The sequence below is a fragment of the Pollachius pollachius genome (assembly GCF_949987615.1).
Source record: "Pollachius pollachius genome assembly, chromosome: 1".
Lineage (NCBI taxonomy): Eukaryota > Metazoa > Chordata > Actinopteri > Gadiformes > Gadidae > Pollachius > Pollachius pollachius.
In genome coordinates, this window is record NC_136934.1 from 27,608,322 (window position 1) to 27,633,992 (window position 25,671).

The 25,671-nt window shown below is 48.0% G+C and overlaps 1 protein-coding gene across 1 annotated transcript in view; it reads right to left on the minus strand.

Annotated features, from left to right (window-relative positions):
* Positions 1–266: 266 nt before the first annotated feature.
* The window catches only part of creb5b (cAMP responsive element binding protein 5b), a gene marked incomplete at its 3' end in the record, with an annotated part of 40,561 nt that continues 15,156 nt past the window's right edge, over positions 267–25,671 (minus strand). Inside the window, exons 6-10 of the mRNA XM_079733499.1 lie at positions 25,290–25,394; positions 4,188–4,508; positions 1,619–1,846; positions 1,310–1,418; positions 267–409 (exon numbers count right to left, since the gene is read on the minus strand). Of these exons, the coding sequence (XP_079589625.1) occupies positions 267–409; positions 1,310–1,418; positions 1,619–1,846; positions 4,188–4,508; positions 25,290–25,394 (906 nt within the window). The remainder of the gene's footprint in view (positions 410–1,309; positions 1,419–1,618; positions 1,847–4,187; positions 4,509–25,289; positions 25,395–25,671) is intronic.

Below are 25,671 nucleotides of genomic sequence, written 5' to 3' on the forward strand. Positions count from 1 at the left end.
TGTACAAATACAATATGGAAAAGGACGGCCACACACAACAAATACATGGAAAAGACAAAGGAAAATAAAAAGGGATTAATTGAGGCGTTAAAACGGTTTGTTAATAGGGAGGGCTCTACAAAAATATATAGCTACTGTATAAACGAGTTCCTTTCAGGCTTGAGGAAGTGTTGCTGATGGAGGATGAGGCACTGTGCAACTGTACTGAGAGGCGGGCCTTGCAGATCTTGGTTGGGGGTAAAGGCTTCTGCTAGTCTCTCTGGCCTCTAGTGGATGGGGTGAATGTCTCTGCGGTGGTTAGCCTCTCCGTGTACACCGCTGCCCCCGACTGTCGTGGTGGAGGTGGTGATGGTGTTGTGCTGGATGACCTGCTGCTGGGCCGGGCTGCTGGCAGGACTGCTCTCCGGACCTGGGAACATGAACCATGAGATCAGGGGAGTGGGAGGGGGGCGGAGAGAGAGAGAGAGAGAGAGAGAGAGAGAGAGAGAGAGAGAGAGAGAGAGAGAGAGAGAGAGAGAGAGAGAGAGAGAGAGAGAGAGAGAGAGAGAGGGAGAGAGAGCGAGAGAGAGATGCATTTTTTGCTGTGTGCAGTGTGTGTGCCCAACTGCTTGTGTAGTGTATTGTTGTTATTGTCCCTGCATGTGCATTATATTCCATCTTTATGCAACATATTTCAAATAGATGAGTATCAAAACAATCCAAGACCATTGAGTTGCAATGCCATTGATGTGCCTGGCAATGGCATTGCTTTATAGCAGGACATTTGTTTGATTCATACCACCCCGTGCAAATTACGCACTGGACTTTCTTCTATAAATCCTCTGCCTGCGCTACATAAGAGACCTTTGATGGATCGCACAGAAAAATGGAAATGTGACTCATTCAACTCAATAAACATTTCTGAATCGGCCTGGACACATTGGAGGTGACATCGGTACACAGACTAGACCATCAATGAAGACCTGATGGTCATCTTTCTTACAGACCAACGCTCCAGGGAGGGTTGGGGCTCCACACCGCTGTGCGAGGCCCTGGATGTGTCCAGGGCACCCTCGATTGTTAGAAATTATTTCTTAGCTCTACGTAGACCTCTATGCATTGAGGGAGGGGAGTTGTACTTTGACTGTAAGAGTGTGTGTCTGTGTGTGTGTGAGTGTGTGTGTGTGTGTGTGTGTGGGTGTGTGTGTGTGTGCCAGAGAAAAAATGAAGGGGCAAGATTGAGATTAATAAAAAGAGAGAGAGAGATAAAGGGAGTGAGAGAGAGAGAGGAAGAAGGAGAGGGAGAGGAAGGGAGAAGCAAGCTCCTTACTGAGATAGCCTTGGGAGTCCTTCTGCAGGCTGGTGATGGGACAGTCTTTGTGGGTGAGGAGAAGCTGCTTGAGTTGTGTCACCTCACTCTTTAGCATGGTGACTTCATTCTACACATGCAAGGTGATCTCTGGTCAGAAATCACAGCATTGATCAACAGGCCCTGTGTGTACTTGACTCATAGTAAATCCCTTTAGGTTTCCTAAGTAAGAAAAAGCTAAACTGAAATATTCTTATTCTTTCAGAAAGTGTCTGTATTTGCCGTCATGTTAACGTTAATATCCTAGAGTGAGCATGTTGTTGTCTTTACCTGGAGCTGCATGTTGGTCTGCGTCAACTCCTCTGCCTTCTTCTCCAGAGATATCACCCACACTTTCCTCTTCTGCCGGCACCTGGTCGCCGCCGCCCGGTTCCGCTCCAGGAACTTCCGCCTGCGTTCGTCTGGGTCCTCGTCCACCGCCCGCCGGCGCCGCCCGCCGCTGGAGGCCGGGGACTGCATGGTCTGGGTGGGCTGCATCTGCTGTGCGGCAGGTGACATCTAGAGACAGAGAGAGGTTCCTGGGTGACCTTCACGCTGTCTAATAACCACTATGTATACATTAACTGGTCCTTCTGTTCCTCTATAATTGACAGGAAATCCATAAAGTCCTTTAACCTATTGTCAATGTTGAAGCAATTGGGTTTATGTATTTTTTAATTCATCATAATTCGTTTCGTCGAGAGAGAGAGAGAGAGAGAGAGAGAGAGAGAGAGAGAGAGAGAGAGAGAGAGCGAGCGAGAGAGAGAAGATACGGATATGAAGATACAATGTGGAAGATATACCTACAGCTCATATCTTGGCAGTAGTACTGTAGATTATTTTATCATAGACCTTAGCCCTGGGTCTTTCACAGTCAGCCCCTTAACACCACTATCAGACCACAGCAAAATCACAGTTTACCTACATAGACCAACACCTAACCAAGAAGCATTAAAACCAAACAAACTACACATTACGAACAAATTCTACAGGTGGAAGGAGAGCAGTGCCAAAACATATCAACACCATGAAGCAAAAACACATTCAGACACTTCTAGATAACTTCCTAGACAAAAACTTTCACTGCAGCAAAGAAGGGATCAACATGGCAGTAGAAAGCCTTAACAACATATTTGACATCTCAGCCTTAAAATCAAACCTACAGGTCTCAAACGGAAAAAACTAAGAACAAAAACAACATTAACGATAAGTGGTTCAACAACGAATGCAAAAATATGTAATGACCAGAAAGGTGCGAACACCTGACTTTGCCAAGTACATGTTCAGATCTGTTGGGGGGCTGGAGGCTTTAAATGCAGGCCTTTTATGACAGTGTTGCTGCAATGCTAAACAAGTACACTGACCACAAACCAATTTGTGTTTCCTAGTTCTTATACTACTCTTCGATTTTGACTTTGCATATGCCACGGCTTAGGCATCAGACAAGTTTCAGGCATAAGGGTTTGCTTGTATCTGAACCTCTTGTCCTTTTCAATGTCCGCAACATATTATATATACCTTTTTCCCTTTTTTTTATTATTATTTTTATTTTTTATTTTTTCCTTAAACAAAAAAACTAAACAATCACAAATCTCCATAATAGACCTCCACGCAGATCCATAATATTCAATAAATTCATTTAAATGCCCAGTTTCTAGAATACAGTCTCATAAAGATCCATGGTCCTTTATCCCAGCAGTCAATTTCATTGAGGACTGATGTTGCCCGATCCATTGACAGGAGATCCATAAAGTCCTTTAACCTATTGTCAATGTTGTGGCTGGTTGGATTTATGTATTTTCAAATTTATCATAATTCGTTTCACTGACAAAAAGGCTAAAACTATGATCCGTTGAGTAAGTGTTGACTCAATATTTTCTACTCTACTGCCTAAAAGGCAAATAAGTGTGAATGGTATTTTCACTTTCAGAATAGGACAAGTTATAGATCACATCTTTCCAAAAGCTATTTACTGAGGGGCATTGCCACATTAGATGTATCAATGTTCGTGCCTCTCCCCATCCATGCCAATACAAATGGGAGAGGGACTTGTCCATTTTCTTTAATCTGCTTGCTGTTGTATAAGCCCTGTGCAAAGATTTTATTTGAAGAATTTTATATCCTGCACAAGGTGCAGGCTGTTGTGTTTTTGGTAACAGTATCCCACTGTGCATTACTCAGGGGTATGCCCAAGTCCTGCTCCCATTTGTGTTGGATAGGGGATAGGCTCTCAAAGGATGCAGTGGACAACAACTCGTATAACCTTGACACTGTTGTCAAATATTTCCCTTTTGATTTTCCCTATTACTTAAAGCTCTGCCTGGAGCCTGTGTTGGTGCGGCCTTATAGTGGGGGCCTAGCGTGTGGAGCTCAGGGTGTGGTGGGGACATATTTTCCACAGGAGAATCCTTATATTGGAGACTTTACAGCCTACCTATGACCCATGGCCACAGACCTCAAAGGGAGAGCTGACCTTTCAGACACCCGCCAGGAAAGTGGTCGGCTGCACAGAGGTGGGCAAAGGGAGACAACATGGGCTTTACTGCTGCTTAATAGTCATAAGGAGGTTTAAATATTAGTGCTAGACTTTGTTAATGTCACAAACATATACTATATCAACAGTTTATATACACTATAAATATAAATACAGAAAATGTATTGACATGAACATTTTAAAAAATCAAACATTTTTGAACTTCTCAAAAGTCTTTGTACCCTCTCCTCGTCTCTCTGAGATGTGTAGAACGGACTACTACTCTGCATCAGAGACGACCTCCTGTCTGCCCACTAGTGTGAGTGACGTGAGGTATGGTGGTGAGCGCTGGTGGGACCCTACCAATCAAGAGGGGAGGAGCCTTACCTGTGAGGAGTGCATGGCACCATGCGGTGAGGTCTGGTGCGGGGGGCCAGGGTGGAGGTGGTGGTTGTGGGAGCTGTGATGGGGGTTGTGACCCTGGGGCTGGTGGTGTACGCCCTGCCCGTGGGCATGGCTGTGGTGGTGGTGGCCATGTTGTTGGTAGGCATGGGGAGGCGCCTGCATGTGCTGGTGGGGGTGCGAGTGCATGGGGTGGTGGACCCCTTGCTCCTGACGTGACGACATCATCTCCATCATGTGACCCATGGAGTTCATGTTTCCATTGGCGATGGCCCCCGGGTGGTGCGAAAGTGCAGCCTTCAGCCTCTGTGGAGACAATGGTCAAGAGTCAGATATAGAATTTTATGGATATATCCAGTTTTTATGGACAGGAGAAAAAGTTCCTTCCTATTGATCAGCCCTCCCATTGATCAGCCCTCCCATTAGCACCGGTGGCAGTACGCTAACAGGTGTGGACTGTAACGTGAGAAACAGTTCTGTGAATTCATATGTCCTGTCATCTATTTGTCTCCCTGTCACTAATGTCATCCTCTTCAATCCCTTCACTGCCTTTCATTGTTTGACAATCCTTCCCTCTACCTGTCTCGCTGTCCCTCCTTCATCTTTTTCATATGCCTCATAGCCTCTATCCCTCTCTTCAAGTGTGTGTGTGTGTGTGTGTGTGTGTGTGTGTGTGTGTGTGTGTGTGTGTGTGTGTGTGTTTGTCTTTCTGGAGCAGGCTAAAGGGTGTTAGAGACCACAGACAAGTTTTTTGTTGTTGCCCCAAATATAACAACTACAATAATCCAGGTGCCACAGGTAACAAAATATGTTTTAAGGCCACATTTGTTGAGGGGAAATAAAAATACATTTAAAAAAGCAGTATATGCTCTGCTCTTTTGCCTTCTGTCAGCTTTCAGGAACAGTGTGAGATGAGTCAATGATTACATGGCTTGCCATGTATAGTACAAGATATGACAAATTACTACTGAAATAGTAATAGATCATTTCAAGTAGATATTACTTACTATTAGCTAACGATAACTTCTAGTAAAATGATAAGCTTTTATAAAATTGGGTTTGATAAATAACTACTAAGTAGTAAAACCATATTTTCTTGATTCCAAGGACAAGTACAAGTACCCCCCACCAGATGCTGTCAGTCAACTGCTGTCAGAATATGTCTGGGACTTCATATCTTTAACAACGTTCCACTCTCTGTTCCCACAGGAAGCGGCAGCCAGTTGGTCTGGATAACACCGCCCCTCCATGACCAATTTCTAGTCTAGGGGTTCCCTCACTCGTGGGGTCTCTCTCCCAGTCCCCTTCTAGAAGAGAGATAATGTACAAAGAGTGTATTGTAACCGCCAAGAGAACCAGATTGAGGCCCCTTCTATTCCGCGAGTGCACACTAGAAAGTGTCTTTAATGATACAGAGCGAGCATTAAACCAACACACTCAAACCACCATCTTGCAAAGCCTGTTTTGACGTTGAGGTTTTTACCGCTCTTACCAAGAACTCACACAGTAGCACTCAATTCTAAAATGTGTGTGAGTTTTCATTTTCACCTCTACTTTTTCTTTGCAATCATTTCATGCAGCCTTACTGAAATGATTGGATGTCATCATGGATGCCCGTGCATTCAATGTGCCTAACTGGATTCTTCCACCAGGCTATGCAGGTCTACTGTTAAAGGTAGCAAATGAGTGGGGCAATGGCTTTGGAGGAATCGGCGGGTTGTGTTTAACGTTGAATACTTTCAGTCTCTAGCTTACTCTGGCTGATTTCTCCACCTTATCTCCCTAGCTTGAAAGACAATCATATTTGTAATATGCAGTTTTCTCTTGTGCTGTCAAATCCCAGCCGATTCAGTCTTAGCAACAGCCCTCTCAGGGTCATTCATACATGATGTACGAGGGAGGTTAAAGACAACAGGCTGTCTCAGGCCTGCAGCTGACTCCCAACCAAGACATACAATGGGCAGTAGGGAGCATTGAAAGGTATTAAGTAACATTACTGCATACAAATCTACACCAATTACCTCATATCTATCCCTGTACAACCAACACATTTAAAGCCAGCCCTGTGAGGTGAGAGCCCAGGTAGAAGGTGAAGAGGGAGCATAGAGTTATAAAGAATAGTCACCGTTGTCGACAAGGACATCGTCCATGTGTGTCTCAGGATGACATATGCCTAGTTTGACAGGCGCACACAAACACACTTCTTTAAGCCTAGAGCCTGTCACTCGACACCATGCAGTGATGCCTCCCTCCCGGCCCACTGATAAACCAACCTCCAATCAGACGCCATGCTGCTAAGCCAATCACTGACACTCCATCAAAGGCATGCAGTCACCTTAACGGTTCCATAAAGAACAGTGGAGGCCAGAGGAATGTCCCCCCACCCAGAGAGAGATTGGCAGTGAAAAAAACGACGAGAGAGAGAGAGAGAGAGAGAGAGAGAGAGAGAGAGAGAGAGAAGATATGGATATGAAGATACGATATGGCAGACAAACCTACAGCTCATATCTCGGCAGTAGTACTGCATGTACTGTTTATCACAGACCTTAGCCCTGGGTCTCTCAGAGCTTTCACAGTCAGCCCCTTAACACCACTATCAGACCACAGCAAAATCACAGCTTACCTTCACAGACCAACACCTAACCAAGAAGCATTAAAACCAAACAAACTACACACTATAAACGAATGCTACAGGTAGAAGGAGAGCAGTGTCGAAACATATCAGAACACCATAAAGCAAAAATACATTCAGACACTTCCTAACTTCCTAGACAAAAACTTTCACTACAGTAACGAAGGGATCAACATGGCAGTAGAAAGCCTAAACAACATATTTGACATCTTAGCCTTATTATCAAACCTAAAGGTCTCAAACATTCAAACTAAGAACAAAAAGAACATTAACGATAATTGGTTAGACGACGAATGCAAAAACACTAGAAAAACATTGAGAAACCTGTCAAATCAGAAACACAGGGACCCAGACAACAACAATGTCCGTCTCCATTATTATGAGACCTTAAAACAATACAGAAACACAATAAGGAGAAAAAAAGACCAACGTGTTAGGAACCTGATAAACTAAATTGAGGAATCCATAGACTCAAACGATTTCTGGGAAAGAATTAAGCATTCAAAATGCAGATATATGGGTAAATCACTTCTTCAATCTCTTTGGCCCCATCTTAAAGAACAAAGAACAAACACAAGATAAATTACAAACACTAGAATCAGTTAATAAAGATTACCAAAACCCACTAGAGTCTCGAATCACATTAAAAGAACTACAGGACAAAATAAGTTCCCTTAAACTAAAAAAGGCATGTGGTGTTGATGGTATTCTAAATGAAATTATTAAATATACAGATCTCAAATTCCAATTGGCAATTCTAAAACTGCTTAACACTGTTCTTAGCTCTGGGACCTTCCCCAATATTTCGAACCAAGTGGAAATATATTTGACCATTATAACTAGAGAGGGTTCTGTGTCAACAGCAACCTCTGTAAAATCCCATGTATGATTATAAATAGCTCCTTAACTTCTTGACTGACAATAATGCCATAAGCAAAAACCAAATTGGCTTGTTACCAAATGAACGTACAACAAAAACCAACACATCAGGCAAAATCAAATTATAAGAAAGAAAAGGACAACTATTTGGCACATTGGAAAGAGTCCACCAAAAACCAGAGTAATTTGGCTTTTTTTTTGTCCCTCAGCAGAGACTAAATCGTGGCAGAATACCTGACCACCATGACTGACCCAAAGCTGAAGAAATCCTTGACCAGATACAGACTCAGCGAGCACAGCCTGGCCACCGAGAAGGGATGCCACAGAAAGATCTGGCTCCCAAGAGAAGACAGACTGTACTCCCACTGCACACAGAACCAACTGGAAACAGAGCTGCACTTCCTGACTTCTTGCCAGTCATTGGAAGACATCAGGAACACACACTTCCCATGGATTACAAAGACATGCAAGGACTTTAAGGACACTCCAGATGCTAACAAACTGCCATACCTGTTGGGAGAAATACAACAATGTATGATTCCAGCAGCAAGATTCGTCCCCTGTTGTGATGAGAGAAGGACCTTGAACTCCCCATAAACAGACTCTATTGTGGAAAGAGTGGACTCACTCTTTCCACAATAATTGAACTATTGCACAAATCCTCCATATTGTAAATACTGTGTATTTAGAGTATATCATTAATTTATCTGTTTATACAAGACAATTTTTATAATATCGCACATTTTACTTTTTATATTACTTTTATAGTATAATATAGGTATATATATTTTGTATTTGCGTGTTATACTTATATTATACCATATACCTGACATTTTTAGTTTATTGTTCACCTGCTTTGGCAATGTAAATGTATATTTCTCATGCCAATAAAGCTTTTTTGAATTGTATTGAATTGAAGAGAGAGAGAAAGAGAGAGAGAGAGAGAGAGAGCGCGAGAGAGAGAGGGACAGGGGGTGGAGGGGGATGGGGCATGGGGTTAGGGGGGTTCAAGGTCGCAGTTGCCCCCCCCCCCGTCGTCCAGCTGGCTATCTGTTGATTAAGTGAATTAGCTCGAGAGGAGATGACTTGGGGTCCGAGGGAGAGAGGAAGGAGGAGTGGGAGGGTTGAGAGGGGATCTTCCAGGACCCCTCTACAGCATGGCAGCTAATGAACATAGAGGTGTAGGAATACAATCCACAAGCCCCTGGGAAGTCATCCAGCTAATGCTACATAATCCTGAAATGATAGACATTTTTCCAAATGTTAACCTTACTTTCAAAGATATTTAAATCTGATGCTACGCAAGCAAATGTGAAACATGTAGAACCAAACACAGATATATCCAACAATGGAAGTTTGTATTTGAGGCATAAACTATTTACACACCCATCACGTAAAACACAACTAAAAGAGGACAGCATGCAGAGCCATGTAGTGTTTATATTGTAGAATACTGTATCCTATAGAGTCCTGTAGAAGGTAAAGGAGGTCTTACCGTGATAGGGTCTGTATTCTCACCGCTCTGTCTCTGGATCTACCTGCATACACTTCCTCTGGGATATGACATGGCTCTGCTGCAGCCAGCAGATCCAACGACTTAAATCCCCCTCTTGGAGAACCACAGTGACGCAATGGAGGACGTTAGAAGGGCCGTGATGAACGCCCTCTGAGCCCAAACAACCCTCATCATGCCCTCTAATAGCCCTTTAACTCACGGTTGGATTTCCCTAGACTCTTCCTCAGCATGAACACTTAACCATCACCTGCATTATAGCCTAACGTGTACACACACACACACACACACATAGATCGATGGCAATATGAATGCCCTAGAAAATAGTTATTAACTCAGCGCAGGTGTTAGCCTGGGGTGGCACCAGGCTGGAGGGGAGGGGGGGCTGGAGAGAGAAAGGGACAGACAGCGAGAGAGAGAAGAACATGGTGAACCTGGACTGATATGCGCTCTTATTATAAGAAAGAATGTTTGTTAAACTCATCCAAATAAACATACCCTAGCCCTACTTTTGGGATATTTCGCTTCCTCTGCAAACACAAGAAAAGTGATGAAGACACCGATTGATTTGACATCTTTAGCACCCCGATCGATCCCTGGTCCAGCCTGTTTTACACAGATGGGATTTATTTCCTTGACCCCTGACCGACTCCCTACCTTTCATCCTTCCCCTCCTTGCTTCTCTATCTCCTTTCTCTAATAAATGTGGTTCCAGTGCGACCAGGTGATCTGCCATTAATGATATTTATTAATGTCCGCTCTCTCTCTCTCTCTCCGAGTCTGCTGCTGTGAGTGATGGTCCTGTGAGTGCTCTGGTGCATCCGGGAAACACACACACATACGCTGATGACTTCATCTCTATTAACCCTGGGAGGAGGCGCAGGGGGGACCAGGTACAAAAGGAGGTGTAAACACATCCTGGTGAGGAGGGGTAAATCACAGGGGTCAGGGGCAGCTCTTCAGGTCTCCTTTCAGAGTGGACTATCAGGGGACCTGTAGGACCCCCTCTCTGCTGTAGTACACCCCCCCTCTGCTATAGGTCCCCCTCTCTGCTGTAGTACTCCCTCTCTGCTGTAGTACCCCCCCTCTGCTGTAGGACCCCCTCTCTGCTGTAGGACCCCCTCTCTGCTGTAGGACCCCCTCTCTGCTGTAGTCAGTGGCGCCGGAATGATTTCAGTGGTGGGGGGGCCAATTGCGCGTGCATGTGTCGAACAGCGCGTGACACCTCATCATCCTAAAACCGGCCACACACCGGCGCTGGAGCCGTGTGCATTTAAAGCGCGTCAATTGCCGCCCCTAGCATCAGGAAGCGGCGCGCTGCAGCACCGTTTTGATATGTTTTGAAAGAAGCAGATCAACGAACTTAGTCGGTATAGGCTACCATAACGTTATACCAGTTGCTTTGTGACTACATACATGGCCCTGATGCCCATGATCCTTTGTTTGTGTTTACAATGATAGTCACATTAATTCATAGTTAATTTATGTACTGTTGGGCACTTTGTTTACGGTTTAGTCACTTTACACACTTTATTTACTATCATTGCTCATTCTTTTTGCATTGTGGAATTATTAATCTAGTGCATCAACAATCTCCATATGTATAGGACCTTGTATCAAGCAGGGGTGTACCAAACAGCTTTAAAAAAGCGCTTTTTCAGGGGCGACGGCTCTAGGGAATAGAACAGTGGCAATAATAATAAGCACACGTTTACATGGACACATCTGATCCAAATAGAAGTGGAAGAACCGCTCAATCGGAATAGTTATATTATCATAGAAAATAGATGATAATAGAAATTATCATATATACGCCTGAATCAGAATACAATTCTCTGATTGGAATACAATTATATGCGGAATAGAAGAGGTGGTGTAGTCCGCTATATTCGACATGTATACACTACAAATTTTTAACTTGGAGCAGCTGCAGTAGTTCGCAATTGGTCCACTCCGTAGGTACTTGTATGCACACCGAACTTGACCACTGTCAAGGAAAGTTGATTTTTTGCCTGATTCACGTCTTTCTTATCACTGCGCAAGTGGCCCGGTAACTTTTCAACCCCAGCGTGTCCAGTTGCTAAGCGACGTCAACGTCTTTGGTGGGCTATTTCTCTGCTGATCAACACTACGAATGGTCATTGTAAAAAGACACACCGTTTGAAGACTTGTTTCGTTTTGGCAAGGAGCCGTGTAATAAGCGGGATAATGTATACAACGTCACCGGTCATTATCAAAAATAATGCCCTTCAGGGCGAAGCAAGACACCTCCGCTTCGCGTCGGGATCCGGTTCGCCCTGTCGGGGCTTATTTTCCCGATAACGACCAGCGTTCTGTGCAACATTATTCCTTAAATATCATATAAGTCCAGACCAACATAACGGTTGTGCGCGAGAGACATACGAACGTACGCTTACCACTTTTGCAAATACCATATATACAGTACGTTTGGATTGCATGAAAGGAATAGATCTATTCCGATTAGAAATCTAATCGGATCAGAAATGTCCATGTCAACGCGGCTGCTTTTGAAGCACGTAAGCAAGCAGCAGCAGTGCCATTGTGCGAATTCCCTACTAGACCAAACAAGACTCGTAATGGTAAGTAAAAACAATACTTTATTAAAGCATAAAATTGTGATGTAGAACAAAATAAAAAGAAAACATAATTGCATGTGCTTGCATGATATTGAAGCCTACAGCGATCATTAGTTAATGTCATGGCCCGCCCCTGGTTTTCCCATTCACCTGCCTGCCACCCTGATCTCCCCTAATTAACCCAACCACCTTCACCTGTACTCCCCCTATAAAAGTCCTCTCCTTTCACTCAGTCCTTGCCAGATCGTCTCTTGTTTCATTCAGAGCTTTCCCGCAACTCCCGATTGACTTTGTCTACTCCACTCTGCCTGTTAACAAACCCTCGCCTGTCTGACCTCCTGCCTGCCGTCCAGTCATTGTCCCTCTGTCTGCTCCTCTGTCCCCGTCTCCTGATCCACCTGCCTGACTTCCGGCTATCAACCCTTTGCCTGCCTGACCCCCCGCCCGACGTCGAGTCCCTGTCGGTCTGTCTGCTCTCAGTCTGCCTGATCCTGTACCAGAAAAAATCCTTGAAACTGTCGTACAACTGTCGCCTGTCTGTGCACTTGGGTTCTGCCTAACCCCCCCGTTACAGCACAATCTGGCCAAGAATGGACCCAGCCCAGACGGACGACCGCATCTCCCGGGTGGAGAGCGCGCTGCAGCAAGCTCAGGGACAGCAAGACCTAGTACAAGTCCGCCAGGAATTGGCGAACGTCCAGGCCGGCGCCACCGCCCCACCTCCTGCTCCAGCGGCGACCGAAACTCCCGCCCCTCTACCCTGTGAGCCTAATGTGGGAGCCCCTGAACGTTACGAAGGCGTTACCACCTGCAATGCCTTCCTGTGCAATTGCTCAATGATCTTCTCCCTTCAGCCGCTCACCTTCGCCTCCGAAGAAGGAGGCGAAGGTGGCTTACACCATACACCACGCGTCTTTGGGGCACTGCTGAATGGCAGCGAGGGACCCCCTGCCTGCCGCTCCTTCTGCTCCTTTGCCGAAGAGCTTAGGAGAATCTTCGGAACCGGTCCTCTGGGAGCCTAGGCCGGACGAGAATTGTTGGCCCTGTCCCAGGGAAGCCTTTCTGTCTCGGACTACGCTATCAAGTTCCGCATCAGGACCCCCATGTGTGATTGGAACCCGGCCGCCCTCCGTGATGTCTTCCTACAAGGGCTGGCTGGGTACATCAAAGATGAGCTTGTATCCCACGACCTGCCATCTTCACTGGAAGCCCTGATCGAGCTCGCTACCCGCCTCAACCCCCGAATCCAGGCTCGCAGGAGGGAGAGACGTTCTGAGGTCCCGCCACGCAGCCCTGCTCGCCCTTGGTCCCCAGTAATCCCCGCCTCCCTTCCGCTGACCCCAACCGCAGGTGGGCCGCACCCATCTTTCCCAAAGGAGAAGGAGAGAAGACGGAGGCAGAATCTATGTTTCTACTGCGGCCAGCCAGGACACTTCGCTGATCGATGCCCGGTAAAAGCCGGAGCTCACCAGTAACCAGAGGCATACTGGTGAGCTCCGTCGCAGACTCTGCCTCTCCCACAAGACCCACTCTCTCCGGTGAGCTCCTGTTGACTTCCAGTTCCCATCCCATTACCGCCCTCATTGACTCAGGGGCCGACGAGAGCATCATGGATTGGTCCCTTGCCCTTCGGCTGGGACTCCACCCTGAGAAACTACCGTTGCCGATCTCTGCCAGAGCCCTGGATGGACACGTGTTGGGGAGGGTAACTTCCCGAACCAATCCTGTGCACATGCTCCTACCGGTGGGTCACAGGGAGACCATCCGGTTCATGCTTCTGCCAACCTGTCATCCTGGGTCACTCCTGGCTTCATAGGCAAAACCCCAATATTGACTGGTCTACCTGTCCCATCCGGGAGTGGGGAGTGACATGTCTGCATTCCTGCCTTAAGACGCAATCACCGTCGCCTTCCCCCCTCGCTCCTGCTCCAGCCTCAGACATCTCCAGGGTCCCTGCAGTCTACCATGACCTGAGGGACGTCTTCAATAAGGCTAAGGCTACCTCCCTGCTTCCTCACCGTCCCTATGATTGCACCATTGATCTCCTTCCGGGCACTTCCCCTCCCAAGGGACGTTTGTACTCCCTCTCCGCCCCCGAGCGACAAGCCATGGAGGAGTACATCCGGTCCTCCTTAGCAGCGGGGATCATCCGACCCTCTTCATCACCCACTGGGGCAGGTTTCTTCTTTGTGGGCAAGAAGGACAAGTCCTTATGGCCCTGCATCGATTACCGAGGTCTGAACGACATCACAGTAAAGACCAGTTACCCCCTTCCACTACTCTCCTCTGCCTTCGAGATGCTCCAGGGGGCAACGGTGTTCTCCAAGCTCGACCTTAGAAATGCTTACCATCTGGTTCGCATCCGAGACGGAGACGAGTGGAAGACGGCCTTCATCACCCCTACAGGTCATTACAAGTACCTGGTGATGTCCTTCGGTTTGATCAACGCCCCGGCAGTCTTCCAAGCACTCGTCAATGTCCTTCTGCGGGACATGTTAAATAAGTTTGTCTTTGTCTATCTGGACAACATCCTGATCTTCTCCCACAACCTAGATGAACACGTCACCCACGTCCGGTCGGTTCTCCGGCGCCTCCTGGACAACTCCCTGTACGTCAAGGCGGAGAAGTGCGAGTTCCATGCACCCTCTGTCTCCTTCCTGGGATACATCATAGCAAAGGACAACGGATGGATCCTGCCAAGGTCTCAGCTGTCACCTCCTGGGCCCCCCCGGAAACACGCAAGCAGCTGCAGCGTTTCTTGGGGTTTGCCAACTTCTACCGGCTCTTCATCAGAGGCTTCAGCTCCATCGCGTCCTCCCTCTCGGCCCTCACCTCACCCAAGGTCCCCTTCCGTTGGGCTAACGAGGCACAAAACTCCTTCGAGACCCTCAAGACCCGCTTCACCACCACCCCCAATCCTTCAGATCCCCGAACCCGACCGGCAGTTCATTGTGGCGGTGGACGCATCCGGTGTGGGAGTAAGGGCGGTCCTCTCCCAGCGTTCTTCCAACGACCAGAAAATACGCTCCTGCGCTTTTTTCTCTTGCCGTCTAACCCCCTCGGAGAGAAACTACGATATCGGCAACAGGGAGCTTCTGGTGGTGAAGCTGGCCTTGGAGGAGTGGAGGCACTGGCTAGAAGAAACCAATGTTCAGTTTTTGGTCTGGACCGATTACCGGAACCTATTTATATCCGGTCCGCCAAGAGGTTGAACTCCAGACAGGCCCTCTGGTCACTGTTCTTCAACCGGTTCAACTTCACCTTGTCCTATCGATCCGGTTCTCGTAACCTAAAACCTGATGCTCTCTCCCGACAGTTCCCCGAGTGTCCCGATGAGATGGTCAAGCCTTCCAACATCGTCCCAGCCTCCTGCCTCGTTGCTTCCATCACCTGGGAGATAGAGGAGAAGGTACGAACCGCCACTGTGGACCAGCCAGCTCCCAGTTCCTGTCCCCCTGACCGCCTGTTTGTCCCGTCACACCTCCGTTCTGACGTGCTCCAATGGGGCCATGCTTCCCTGCTCACCTGCCATCCCGGCTTCCAGCGGACCCTGGACTTCCTACGACGGCGCTTCTGGTGGCCGTCACTGGAAGAGGATATCCAGAATAAGACCTCTCGCCGCCCACCTGCTGGCTTCCTGCACCCCTTGCCCATCCCCCATCATCCCTGGTCGCATATCTCTCTGGACTTTGTGACTGGTTTGCCTGCATCCAAGGGCCACACCGTCGTCCTCACCCTCGTAGATCAATTTAGTAAGTTGGACCATTTCATCCCCCTTACTAAACTCCCCTCTGCCAGGGAGACTGCGAAACTACTCCTCCACCACGTCTTCCGCCTCCATGGGTTACCTACAGATGTTGTCTCTGACCGGGGGCCCCAATTCACCTCGGTCTTCTGGAGGGAATTCTGCAGCCTAGTCGGGGTTACCGCCAGTCTATCTTACGGCTTCCACCCCCAGTCCAATGGACAGACCGAGAGGGTCAATCAAGATCTGTAGACCACCCTCCAATGCCTTGTGAACCGCAATCCAGCTTCCTGGGCCGACCAACTGGTATGGGTAGAGTATGCGCATAACACCCTTACCTGCTCATCCACCGGCCTCTCTCCCTTTCAGTGCACCTACAGGTATCTGCCACCCCTATTCCCCGACCTGGAGAAGGAGTCCTTCTGCCTCTCGGCTCAAGCCCTGATCCATTGTTGTCGACGCACCTGGACCCGCACTGCTCTCTCCAAGTCTGCAGATTTCCACGATGCTGCCAACAAACACTGCACGCTGACCCCTGCCTACCAACTTGGCCAGAAGGTCTGGCTCTCCACCCGTGATCTGCCCCTTAAAGTGGAAAGTCGCAAGCTGGCCCCCAAGTTCATAGGACCATTTCCCATAACCCGCATCATAAACCCAGAGGCGGTATGCCTTCAGCTTCCTTGTTCCATGAGGATCCACCCAACTTTCCATGTCTCCAGAGTCAAACCCGTCCGGGAAAGTCCTCTGGCTCCTCCCGTTCCGCCCCCTCCTCCCCCTGAGCTCGTCGACGGAGGTCCGGTGTTTACTGTCCGGCGTCTCCTCCGCTCCCGCCGCTGTGGATGTGGCGTCCAGTATCTGGTGGACTGGGAGGGGTATGGTCCGGAGGAGCGCTCCTGGATCCTGGCTCGTTTTATCATGGACTTCCGTCTCATCTCTGACTTTCACCGGTCCCATCCTGACGAACCTGCCCCGCCCTTTCGTCCGCCCGCTACGGTTCCATCTGCAGGTGGTTCTTCTGACCTCCCGAGGAGATGGCACTCAGATGTCGCGTCCTCCTCGTCTACGGAGGACGCAATCTTTAATGCCTCGGAGGAATTCTAACCCTGCTCCGGGCCCCCTCCACCCTCCCTGTTCGATCTAGGACGTCTGGATCCGTCCCTTGCCGGGGGGGGTACTGTCATGGTCCGCCCATGGTTTTCCCATTCACCTGCCTGCCACCCTGATCTCCCCTCATCAACCCAACCACCTTCACCTGTGCTCCCCCTATAACAGTCCTCTCCTTACACTCAGTCCTTGCCAGATTGTCTCTTGTTTCATTCAGAGCTTTCCCGCAACTCCCGATTGACTTTGTCTACTCTACTCTGCCTGTTAACGAACCCTCGCCTGTCTGACCTCCTGCCTGCCGTCCAGTCCCTGTCGGTCTGTCTGCTCCTCTGTCCCCATCTCCTGATCCACCTGCCTGACTTCCTGTTATCAACCCTCCGCCTGCCTGACCTCCCGCCCGACGTCAAGTCCCTGTCGGTCTGTCTGCTCTCAGTCTGCCCAATCCTGTACCAGAATAAATCCTTGAAACTGTCCTACAACTGTTGCCTGTCTGTGCACTTGGGTTCTGCCTAATCCCCCCGTTACAGTTAACTTGTGTGGTGGTGCCTTATCATTTGTTTACCCATGGGCCATGGCAACGCGATTGCTACCTGCTGTACTACTCTCATTGGCTGAATCGTTGCGAATGTATTAGACTCAATCAATATAAGGTCGCGGGGAGATGAAGCCTAAGAAACGAAATAGTTCATCAATACAGGCAAAAAAATAAATAATTATTATTTATTTTTCCCACGACAAGTCGGTTGCCCATTGGCCCCGCGGCCTCATAGGTTCCGGCACCTATGGCTGTAGTACCCCCTCTCTGCTCTGGGACCCCCTCTCTCCTGTCGTAACCTCCCTCTGCTCTGGTACCCCCTCTCTGCTGTAGTACCCCCCCTCTGAAGTAGGACCCCCTCTCTGCTGTAGGACCCCCCCCTCTGCAGTGGGACCCGTCTCTCTGCTGTAGTACCCCCTCTCTGCTCTGGGACCCCCCTTTCTGCTGTAGGAACCCCTCTCTGCTGTAGTATCCCCCCTCTTTGCTCTGAGACCCCCTCTGTCCTGTAGTACCCCCTCTCTGCTGTAGTAACCCCTCTCTGCTCTGGGACCCCCTCTCTTCTGTAGGAACCCCTCTCTGCTGTGGGACCCCCTCTCTGCTGTACGACCCCCTCTCTCTGCTGTAGTACCCTCCCTCTCTGCTGTAGGACCCCCTCTCTGCTGGCACCCCTCAGAAGTTCTCACTGATCATTAAGACCACATTTATTTATTGATTTTGTATTTGACACAAGGAAAGGTTCTGTCTTGTTTCACCGGTTCACTACCAATGGCCTTTCACCGTGTTGAGTCTCAGTAGTATTAACTGTGTTTCTACTGTTATTTCAGTCTCAGTAGTATTAACTGTGTTTCTACTGTTATTTCAGTCTCAGTAGTGTATACTGCTATTTCAGTCTCAGTAGTATTTACTGTGTTTTTACTACTTTTCAGTCTCCATAATATTAACCTTAATTCTTCCCTGGCCTTGTCTTTCTAGTGTGTGTCGAGGAGGGGGGGTACCATCTGCAGTTGCTCTGTTGCTATGCCAAACACTGGCCAGAAGAATTGCCCCCCCCCCTCCACTTCCTTATCATCACCATTACCACCACCACTATCCACCAATGTCTGCCATACCCTCCCTCCCTCCCTCTCGCCCCTAAAACTCTATGCCCCCAACCCCATTAGTTTCAATTTTATTCGATTTCCCTTTAGCCATGAGAGGCAGTAACCTCCCCTCCCTGCTCTCCCGCCTCCCCTGTTTCTCGCCTGCCCCCCCCCCCCCCCCCCCCCCCCCCCCCCATACACTGCTGCTCGCCAAGAGCCCCGAACTGTTAAACTGATTTCCTCTGGGAGCAGCCTGGCAGGCAGACAGTCCGATGGGAGCGCTCAGCTCTGATGTCGCCCCTCCCCCCACCGTCTCCCTCTCCCCCTATCCCTATCCCTCTCCCTCTCCCTCTCCCTTTCCCTCTCCCTTTCCCTCTCCCTTTCCCTCTCCCTTTCCCTCTGCTCTCTCTCTCTCTCTCTCTCTCTCTCTCTCTCTCTCTCTCTCTCTCTCTCTCTCTCTCTCTCTCTTTCTCTCTCTCTCTCGCTTTCCCTCCCTCCCTCCCTCTCTGAGGTGGGTGGACCAGAGGCTCTCGGTGGCACCACCAGATGCAACAGACTCTGAGGGCCCCTCTAGAGAAGGACTCTCTTGTTAGTCTCCAGACCGCCAGGCGGGTACTGGTGCAGTGACACCACATTCACACCGCACACACACACACACACACACACACACACACACACACACACACACACACACACACACACACACACACACACAAGCATGCACTCACACACACACACACACACACACAAGCATGCACTCACACACTCTTGCAAGCAAATGCAAACACACACACACACACACATACACACATGCATGTGCAAGCAAACACACACACACATAAAAACACACACACATGCTCTCAAACACACACACACACACACACACACACACACACACACACACACACACACACACACACACACACACAGGCTTAAAAACATGTCCCATACGTCCCAGCTGCACTAGTATGGGGTCAGGTTAATGGATGAGCCGATGACTGCTCTGGAGATCCTGACTCTTTCCTCTCTCCTGCCCAAGGAGCAGCGACTAGCCACAATCAGCTACACACACACACACACACACACACACACACACACACACATACACGCACACACACACACACACACATACAGGGCCGCTTGCTCTGAGCAGGGAGAGCAAGAAAGTGAGAGCGAGAAAGAGATAGAGAGAGAGAGAGAGTGAGAGTGGGAGAGAGAGAGAGAGAGAGAGAGAGAGAATCGGAAAGGGAAAGAGAGAGAGTTAGGAAAACAGAAGAAAGAAAGAACGATACATGCTGGCTCTGGCATGAACAGAAAAAAAGGGAAAGAGCAAAATAAAGAGGGAGGGAGAGGGAGAGGAGGGGGGAGAGGGTGAGCGCAAGACTAAAATGATAAATACTAACATATGTACTATTAGCCTCACCCTTATACAAATGATGTGGCCTCTCTTATAGTCAGATGTGTGATTCACAATTGTTATTTCTTAGACTAGTTCTATCATGTGATATAACTAGAATTACAATTTCTCTCAAATGTACATTCTAATGAAGTACAATTAAGATCAAGTAACGGAGGGCCATGAAGCGTGCATTGTGTTGCCAAAATCCCTCCTATCCCTCAGAACAAGGAAGCAAGCATTGTGCACACGCTCCCGGAATCAGGCACAGTGTGTACTTTACAATTGTGAATAAATTGTGTTAAAGAATAGTGTGTATACAATACACAAGTGTCCCATCCCATTCACACAGGTCTGATAAATAGCATATTTGATCTGTGTTGGGTTTTATAGTTGTATGAGATGCCCCTTACTCAAATAAAAACAGAGCACTCTGTTTCTGTCTGACCAGAGGCCTCATCCAGACACCCTGTATGTGATGTTTCCTATAGTACAATGTGTTCTCAATGCAGCGATGCCCAATCTCTCAGTCGGTGTGCAGGTGGTACATGTGTTATTGGAGGCCGTCTACCCAACCCATACCCTGGCCCGGTTGGGAGTGGGGTCCTTTCCACAGCCTCTGAACCATAACCAAACAGCACACACACCCCAAGACCCGTTGCTAGCATGACACACAGCCCCCCCAAAGGCAGACATGTACAAGGCAACGCCCCCAGGCTTGCTGCCGCTAGGTCAATCCCACACTTAACAAGTGGACGGACATACACACCTGTAGACACACACACACACACACACACACACATGCACACGCACATCCACATGCAGCATGGGCAAACACAAAGACAGTGTGTTTGCTCAGGTTTTCAAGCAGGATAACGCCTAAAGGCAAGTGTGCACATGGTTGAAAAGCTAGTTTAGCTTTTACCATTAACATATATAAATTACCACAAGTTTGATTCTAATATCATAATCTCCCTCTTTCTCTCCCTCTCTCTCTCTCTGTCTGGAAAGGGACAAACACTGATACAGCAAAGCAGCGATGCTGATAGGACACCTTCTGAGCCAGGCATTGCTCACCTCTGAAACTGTATAATATCATGACGCCAGAAACACTCCCCATGACTATTATCTGAAGAGATATCTGGCCAGCTAAGACACTGACACCCAGTCCTGCTCCTCTGCTGCCCAGAGAAGAAAAGTGGTATCTCACCATCCCTCCTTTGTTGGGCAGAAGAGATGCATGGCGGTGTCCTAGTGGACTCAGCCGAGGTGTTCATCACACATTTCATCACAACACTCCAGTTGTCATACATTGATTTTACTGGAAACCATGTCCAGCAGTGTTTGCAAATACCCCTATTGGTTTGTTTAATCCAGACTAGAGCCAGATGTGTGGGCTTTACCTAAGAGGACACTACAGCGAGTGACAACAGAAACATGCTCAAACACACACATATACACTTATACGCACACGCACACACACACAAACACACACAGCATCCTTATACCAAACACACCAAAGTGAGCCCAGCCAGAGGCTGCAGATTCAGCTGCTCTTAGCTCACCGTCCTTCTCCGATGACATCATCCCCCGACAATGCCACTATTCATACAGATGTGGCCTATAAAACCTGGGACTGCACTGCTTTTGTCTGCTGCCTTGCTCCACAACCAGAGGCTTGACCAGAGGTGGTTCTCTTACTAAAAGGAGAAGAGAAGGAATTGATCACTTCATTGGGTTACTGTTAACGCTAATGGTTTAATTGCTTACAAATTATTTAATCTGGAGCTAAAGGCTCATTCTCTAATGTGAGATGACACCTCTCTGCTCACTTTGTTTTCTCTCCTTGGCGTTCAGCAGTCAGATTCTGTTTGTACCCTTATTCTGATCTTGACCACCAACTCATGACCATTCTTCAACAGAACCGACCGGGCCACAGTGGAACAACAAACAGAAATGTCAGAAGAAACGTTGTCTGCAACAATTTAGGTTTGGGTTCTCCTGTGTATTATGAAATGTTTGGTTAAGAAGGGCTCTACGTTTTCCCCCACTGGAGTAAAAACGGAGTACATTTAGAGCCAAGGATGAAATCAACCTGGGGTCCAGTGCCAGAGAGCTGCAGTGTACACACAGGGTTGTTTATCTCTGCACCTCGGCTGATGCTTAGTGACAAAGATATTGTCCTTGGTAACAACATCAACAAAAGATAATTGGGGAGGTAATACATAACATATTTTTATACACCAAGATGATGATCTTTTAAATCCGTCCCTCACACTCTCTCTCTCTCTCTCTCTCTCTCTCTCTCTCTCTCTTTCTTCCTCCCTTTCATGGTGTTTCGCTCTTTTTCTTTCACACTGTCTGCAGGTAATGGTTGATCAAGAGAAGAGAAAGCCACTGCAGCATGCTACCTTGCAACAGGAATATGTAGCCCAGATTGACTTGTGTGTTGTACTTGTGACACAGAGGCATGCAATGGTAAGGCTTGTGTGTGTGTGTGTGTGTGTGTGTGTGTTTGTGCGTGTTTGTGATTGTGTGTGTGTGTGTATGTGTGTGTGTGTTCTTGTGTGTGTTTGTTTGTGTGTGTCTTTGTATGTGTGAATGTGTTTGTTTATTTTGTACATGCATCTGTGTGTGTGTGTGTGTGTGTGTGTTTATGTTTGTAGGTGCATGTGTGTGTGTGGCTGTGTATGTTTGCATGTGTGTGCATGTGTGTGTTTATGTTTGTAAGTGCATGTGTGTGTGTGTGTGTTTTTGTTTGTGGGTGCATGTGTGTGTGTGTGTGTGTGTGTGTGTGTGTGTGTGTGTCTGTGTTTGTGTGCATGTGTGTGCATGTGTGTGTTTATGTTTGTAGGTGCATGTGTGTGTGCGTGTGTGTGTGTGTGTGTGTGTGTGTGTGTTTGTGTGTGTGTGTGCCTTTGAGCGATACCTCTCAGAGCTGATGCTCAGCTGGTGTCCTCCTGTGGAACTTGGCACAACTCTCCTCAAAGTTCTCTCCATGCTGCGAGGGTCAACCCTCCATCCCTACACTCAAATCCCCGACATCCCTCACAAACACAGCATCACCAATCCAGCCTCAACCGCTCCTCGGACTGCACACTTATGCCGAGATTACACATTGAACAGCAAGCTATGACTCCATCCAGAGTTCTTTACAGAAGAATTTATTCAGCGGCACTTGAAGAGAGATGCACATTAGAGGGAAAAACTGATTGGTAAGGGGACAGAGAGATACAGTTGCCAAGCCATAGAGAGAGAGAGAGAGAGAGAGAGCTCTGTCAAGATGCTCTGATACAGATACCCCTGGGCTTGGAACAGTCTTTCAGCTCATTAACTATTTACACCAGATACAGGTCTCTCTGCCACTACGGCCCACCGCAAAATCAATTTGCCATCATTAGGCCAGCCCCAGGCACCCTCCCCCTCCCTCTGGAAGGGCAGCCATGAAACCAGGGGCCTGCTGCTGGTCCACACACTGACCCGCTATCAGGAACACACTGTCTCTCTTTCTCTCACACACACGCAAACACACACACACGCACACACACACACACACACACACACACACACACACACACACACACACACACACACACACACACACACACACACACACACACACACACACACACACACACACACTTGTCTCCCCCTTTGAGTCTGTTTCACTTTGTAGTTATAGTAAAACCTGGATGACCTATTTACGTTCTTTATGACCCCAATAGCAGTCCACCTCCATGTCCCTCTCCTCTCCTCTGGTAACGTTTACCTAGACCAGAGCAACCAGCTCTGGGACGACAGGGTTTTGAGTTACAAGGCTGAGATTTCCCATTGGCTGAGAATCAACATGTGGGGGTAATGTGATTAGAGCCCCATCACAGGGGACACATGGAGCTGATCACATCCAAGTCATCAGATAGCGAGGGGCCTATTTATCGACCCGGGGCCGGGATATTACCGACATTAGAGATCCCGATTTATGTGGCGCTTTTTTGGACACTCAAAGACGCTTTACAGTGAAGGGGGGACCTCACTAACCACCACCAATGTGTAGCATCCACTTGGGTGATGCATGGCAGTCAATCGGCGCCACAACGCTCACCAGCTTGAGGTGGAGTGTGAGGGAATTAATGATTCAGCCAATTATACAGATCACCAGCAGATGACACAATTAGTCGCTCACTTTCTCTTCACTATCTCCGAATTCCATCAGTGCATTTTGGAGGATCATGAGGCAGAGTGTCCCCTAGCAGTGAACTCCAGTTTGGTGGCAACGCGTGTTGGGGCAAACTGTCAACCAACCAGAGAGTCGTTGGGTTAGCCAGGTTTTGTCCATTAAGTGAGTGCATATGTTTATCAGAGTCCCAAACAGAGCCTTTATAATTAAATTACCCAGCCCCAATATGTGTCTGGAAGAAAGCCAGCAGGGAGATAAGCCTAATACACTAATATTGTGTTACCGCAGTGCGTTGCCATAGGAACAGCTGAGGAGATTCAAAAGACTACAAAGACAATCAATCTTGAACGAGCAAAGGGAAAGAGGGAGAATTAACTGCCCTGAGAATGCTCCCGCTCTCCACTATCAGAGCCATAACTCTTCTAATGACCTCTGCTATCTCGTCTCTCTCTCTCTCTCTCTCTCTCTCTCTCCTCTCTCTCTCTCTCTCTCTCTCTCTCTCTCGCTCTCTCTCTCTCTCTCTCTCTCTCACACTCTCTCTCTCTCCAACATCTTAATCTCGAGTGACCGCAGCCACTGACAATAATAATTGGAAATACAGAGAGTGGCCAACATATCAGGAGTCGGAGCAAATATTATGCTCCGACTCCTGCTGATATCCAAGAACAACGATATTCATCATACACCATTATTTTCAGTTTTGCGTTGTACAAAACAATGGAAGATGTTTAACACTTAGTTGATATTGTTCTTTATTCTCCAAACTCCAACTCTCTAAAGCCTGTCTTGTGTCGCCCTTTCATCCTTCTCCCATTCCCACTTCTTTAAATACTTTGTGAACGATGAGGTCATTTTTATGTTTGTAATTTTTTGGTCGGCCTTAAACTAAGGCTAACAAGTTGCAGGACCTACAGAACATATTCTGTACATTAAGATATACATCAGGCAGGCAGTGCGCACCAGGGCTGCAACCACATAAAGGCTCTTTTATTCCTGCCAGCTGAGCCAGCCAACACTGTGCTGCTGGCTCAGGCGTAGCTTTGATTCCAGACCAAATTATGAAATCCACACAGACCTTAGACCACAGCTTTGCTGGCATTGGCGAGTGGAAAATAGGGTTGCAACACTTTAAGCAAGTGTGTGTGATTGTGTGTGTGTGTGTGTGTGTGTGTGTGTGTGTGTGTGTGTGTGTGTGTGTGTGTGTGTGTGTGTGTGTGTGTGTGTGTGTGTGTGTGTGTGCAGCATATGTGTGCGTGTTTCTGCACGTATGAGAGAAGGAAAGGGAGAGCAAGCAAGGCTATGTGTTTGCAAGTGTGTGTTTCCTTGTCTGCACAATATTCATGAGTGTTTGAGGCATTATGATATGTACACATATCTGTACCAGACATTAGTGCTGCAAAGAAACAGCGAAAGCCAGAAGAGCAGCTCACCAGTTTGGCCTCTGAGTGCATGGAAGCAACCGGAGTGGAGGAGCAGGAGCTGGTGTGGGACGGGCCCAGCATCCCCATCAGACCCATGGACATCTGTCTCTCCATCTGAACACCAAAAGCACACCACCGTACCCTAAACGTAAGGGCTCACAACACGCAGGGAAGGAGGGCCAACCTGAAAGCCCTTGACAGTGATCTATATCAGTAATCCATGCTCAATGGAACCAACAAAATGTGTGTGTTAAGTTCCCCCCCCCCCCCCCCCCCCCCTCCCGCTTGCCTCTGCATACAAAGTTTGTGGGTAACAAGATGAGAGCGCATGAGTGCCTGATTTCACACGACTGACTGGCCCAGTGGGGCTCAGTGTTATGATAACCCAAGC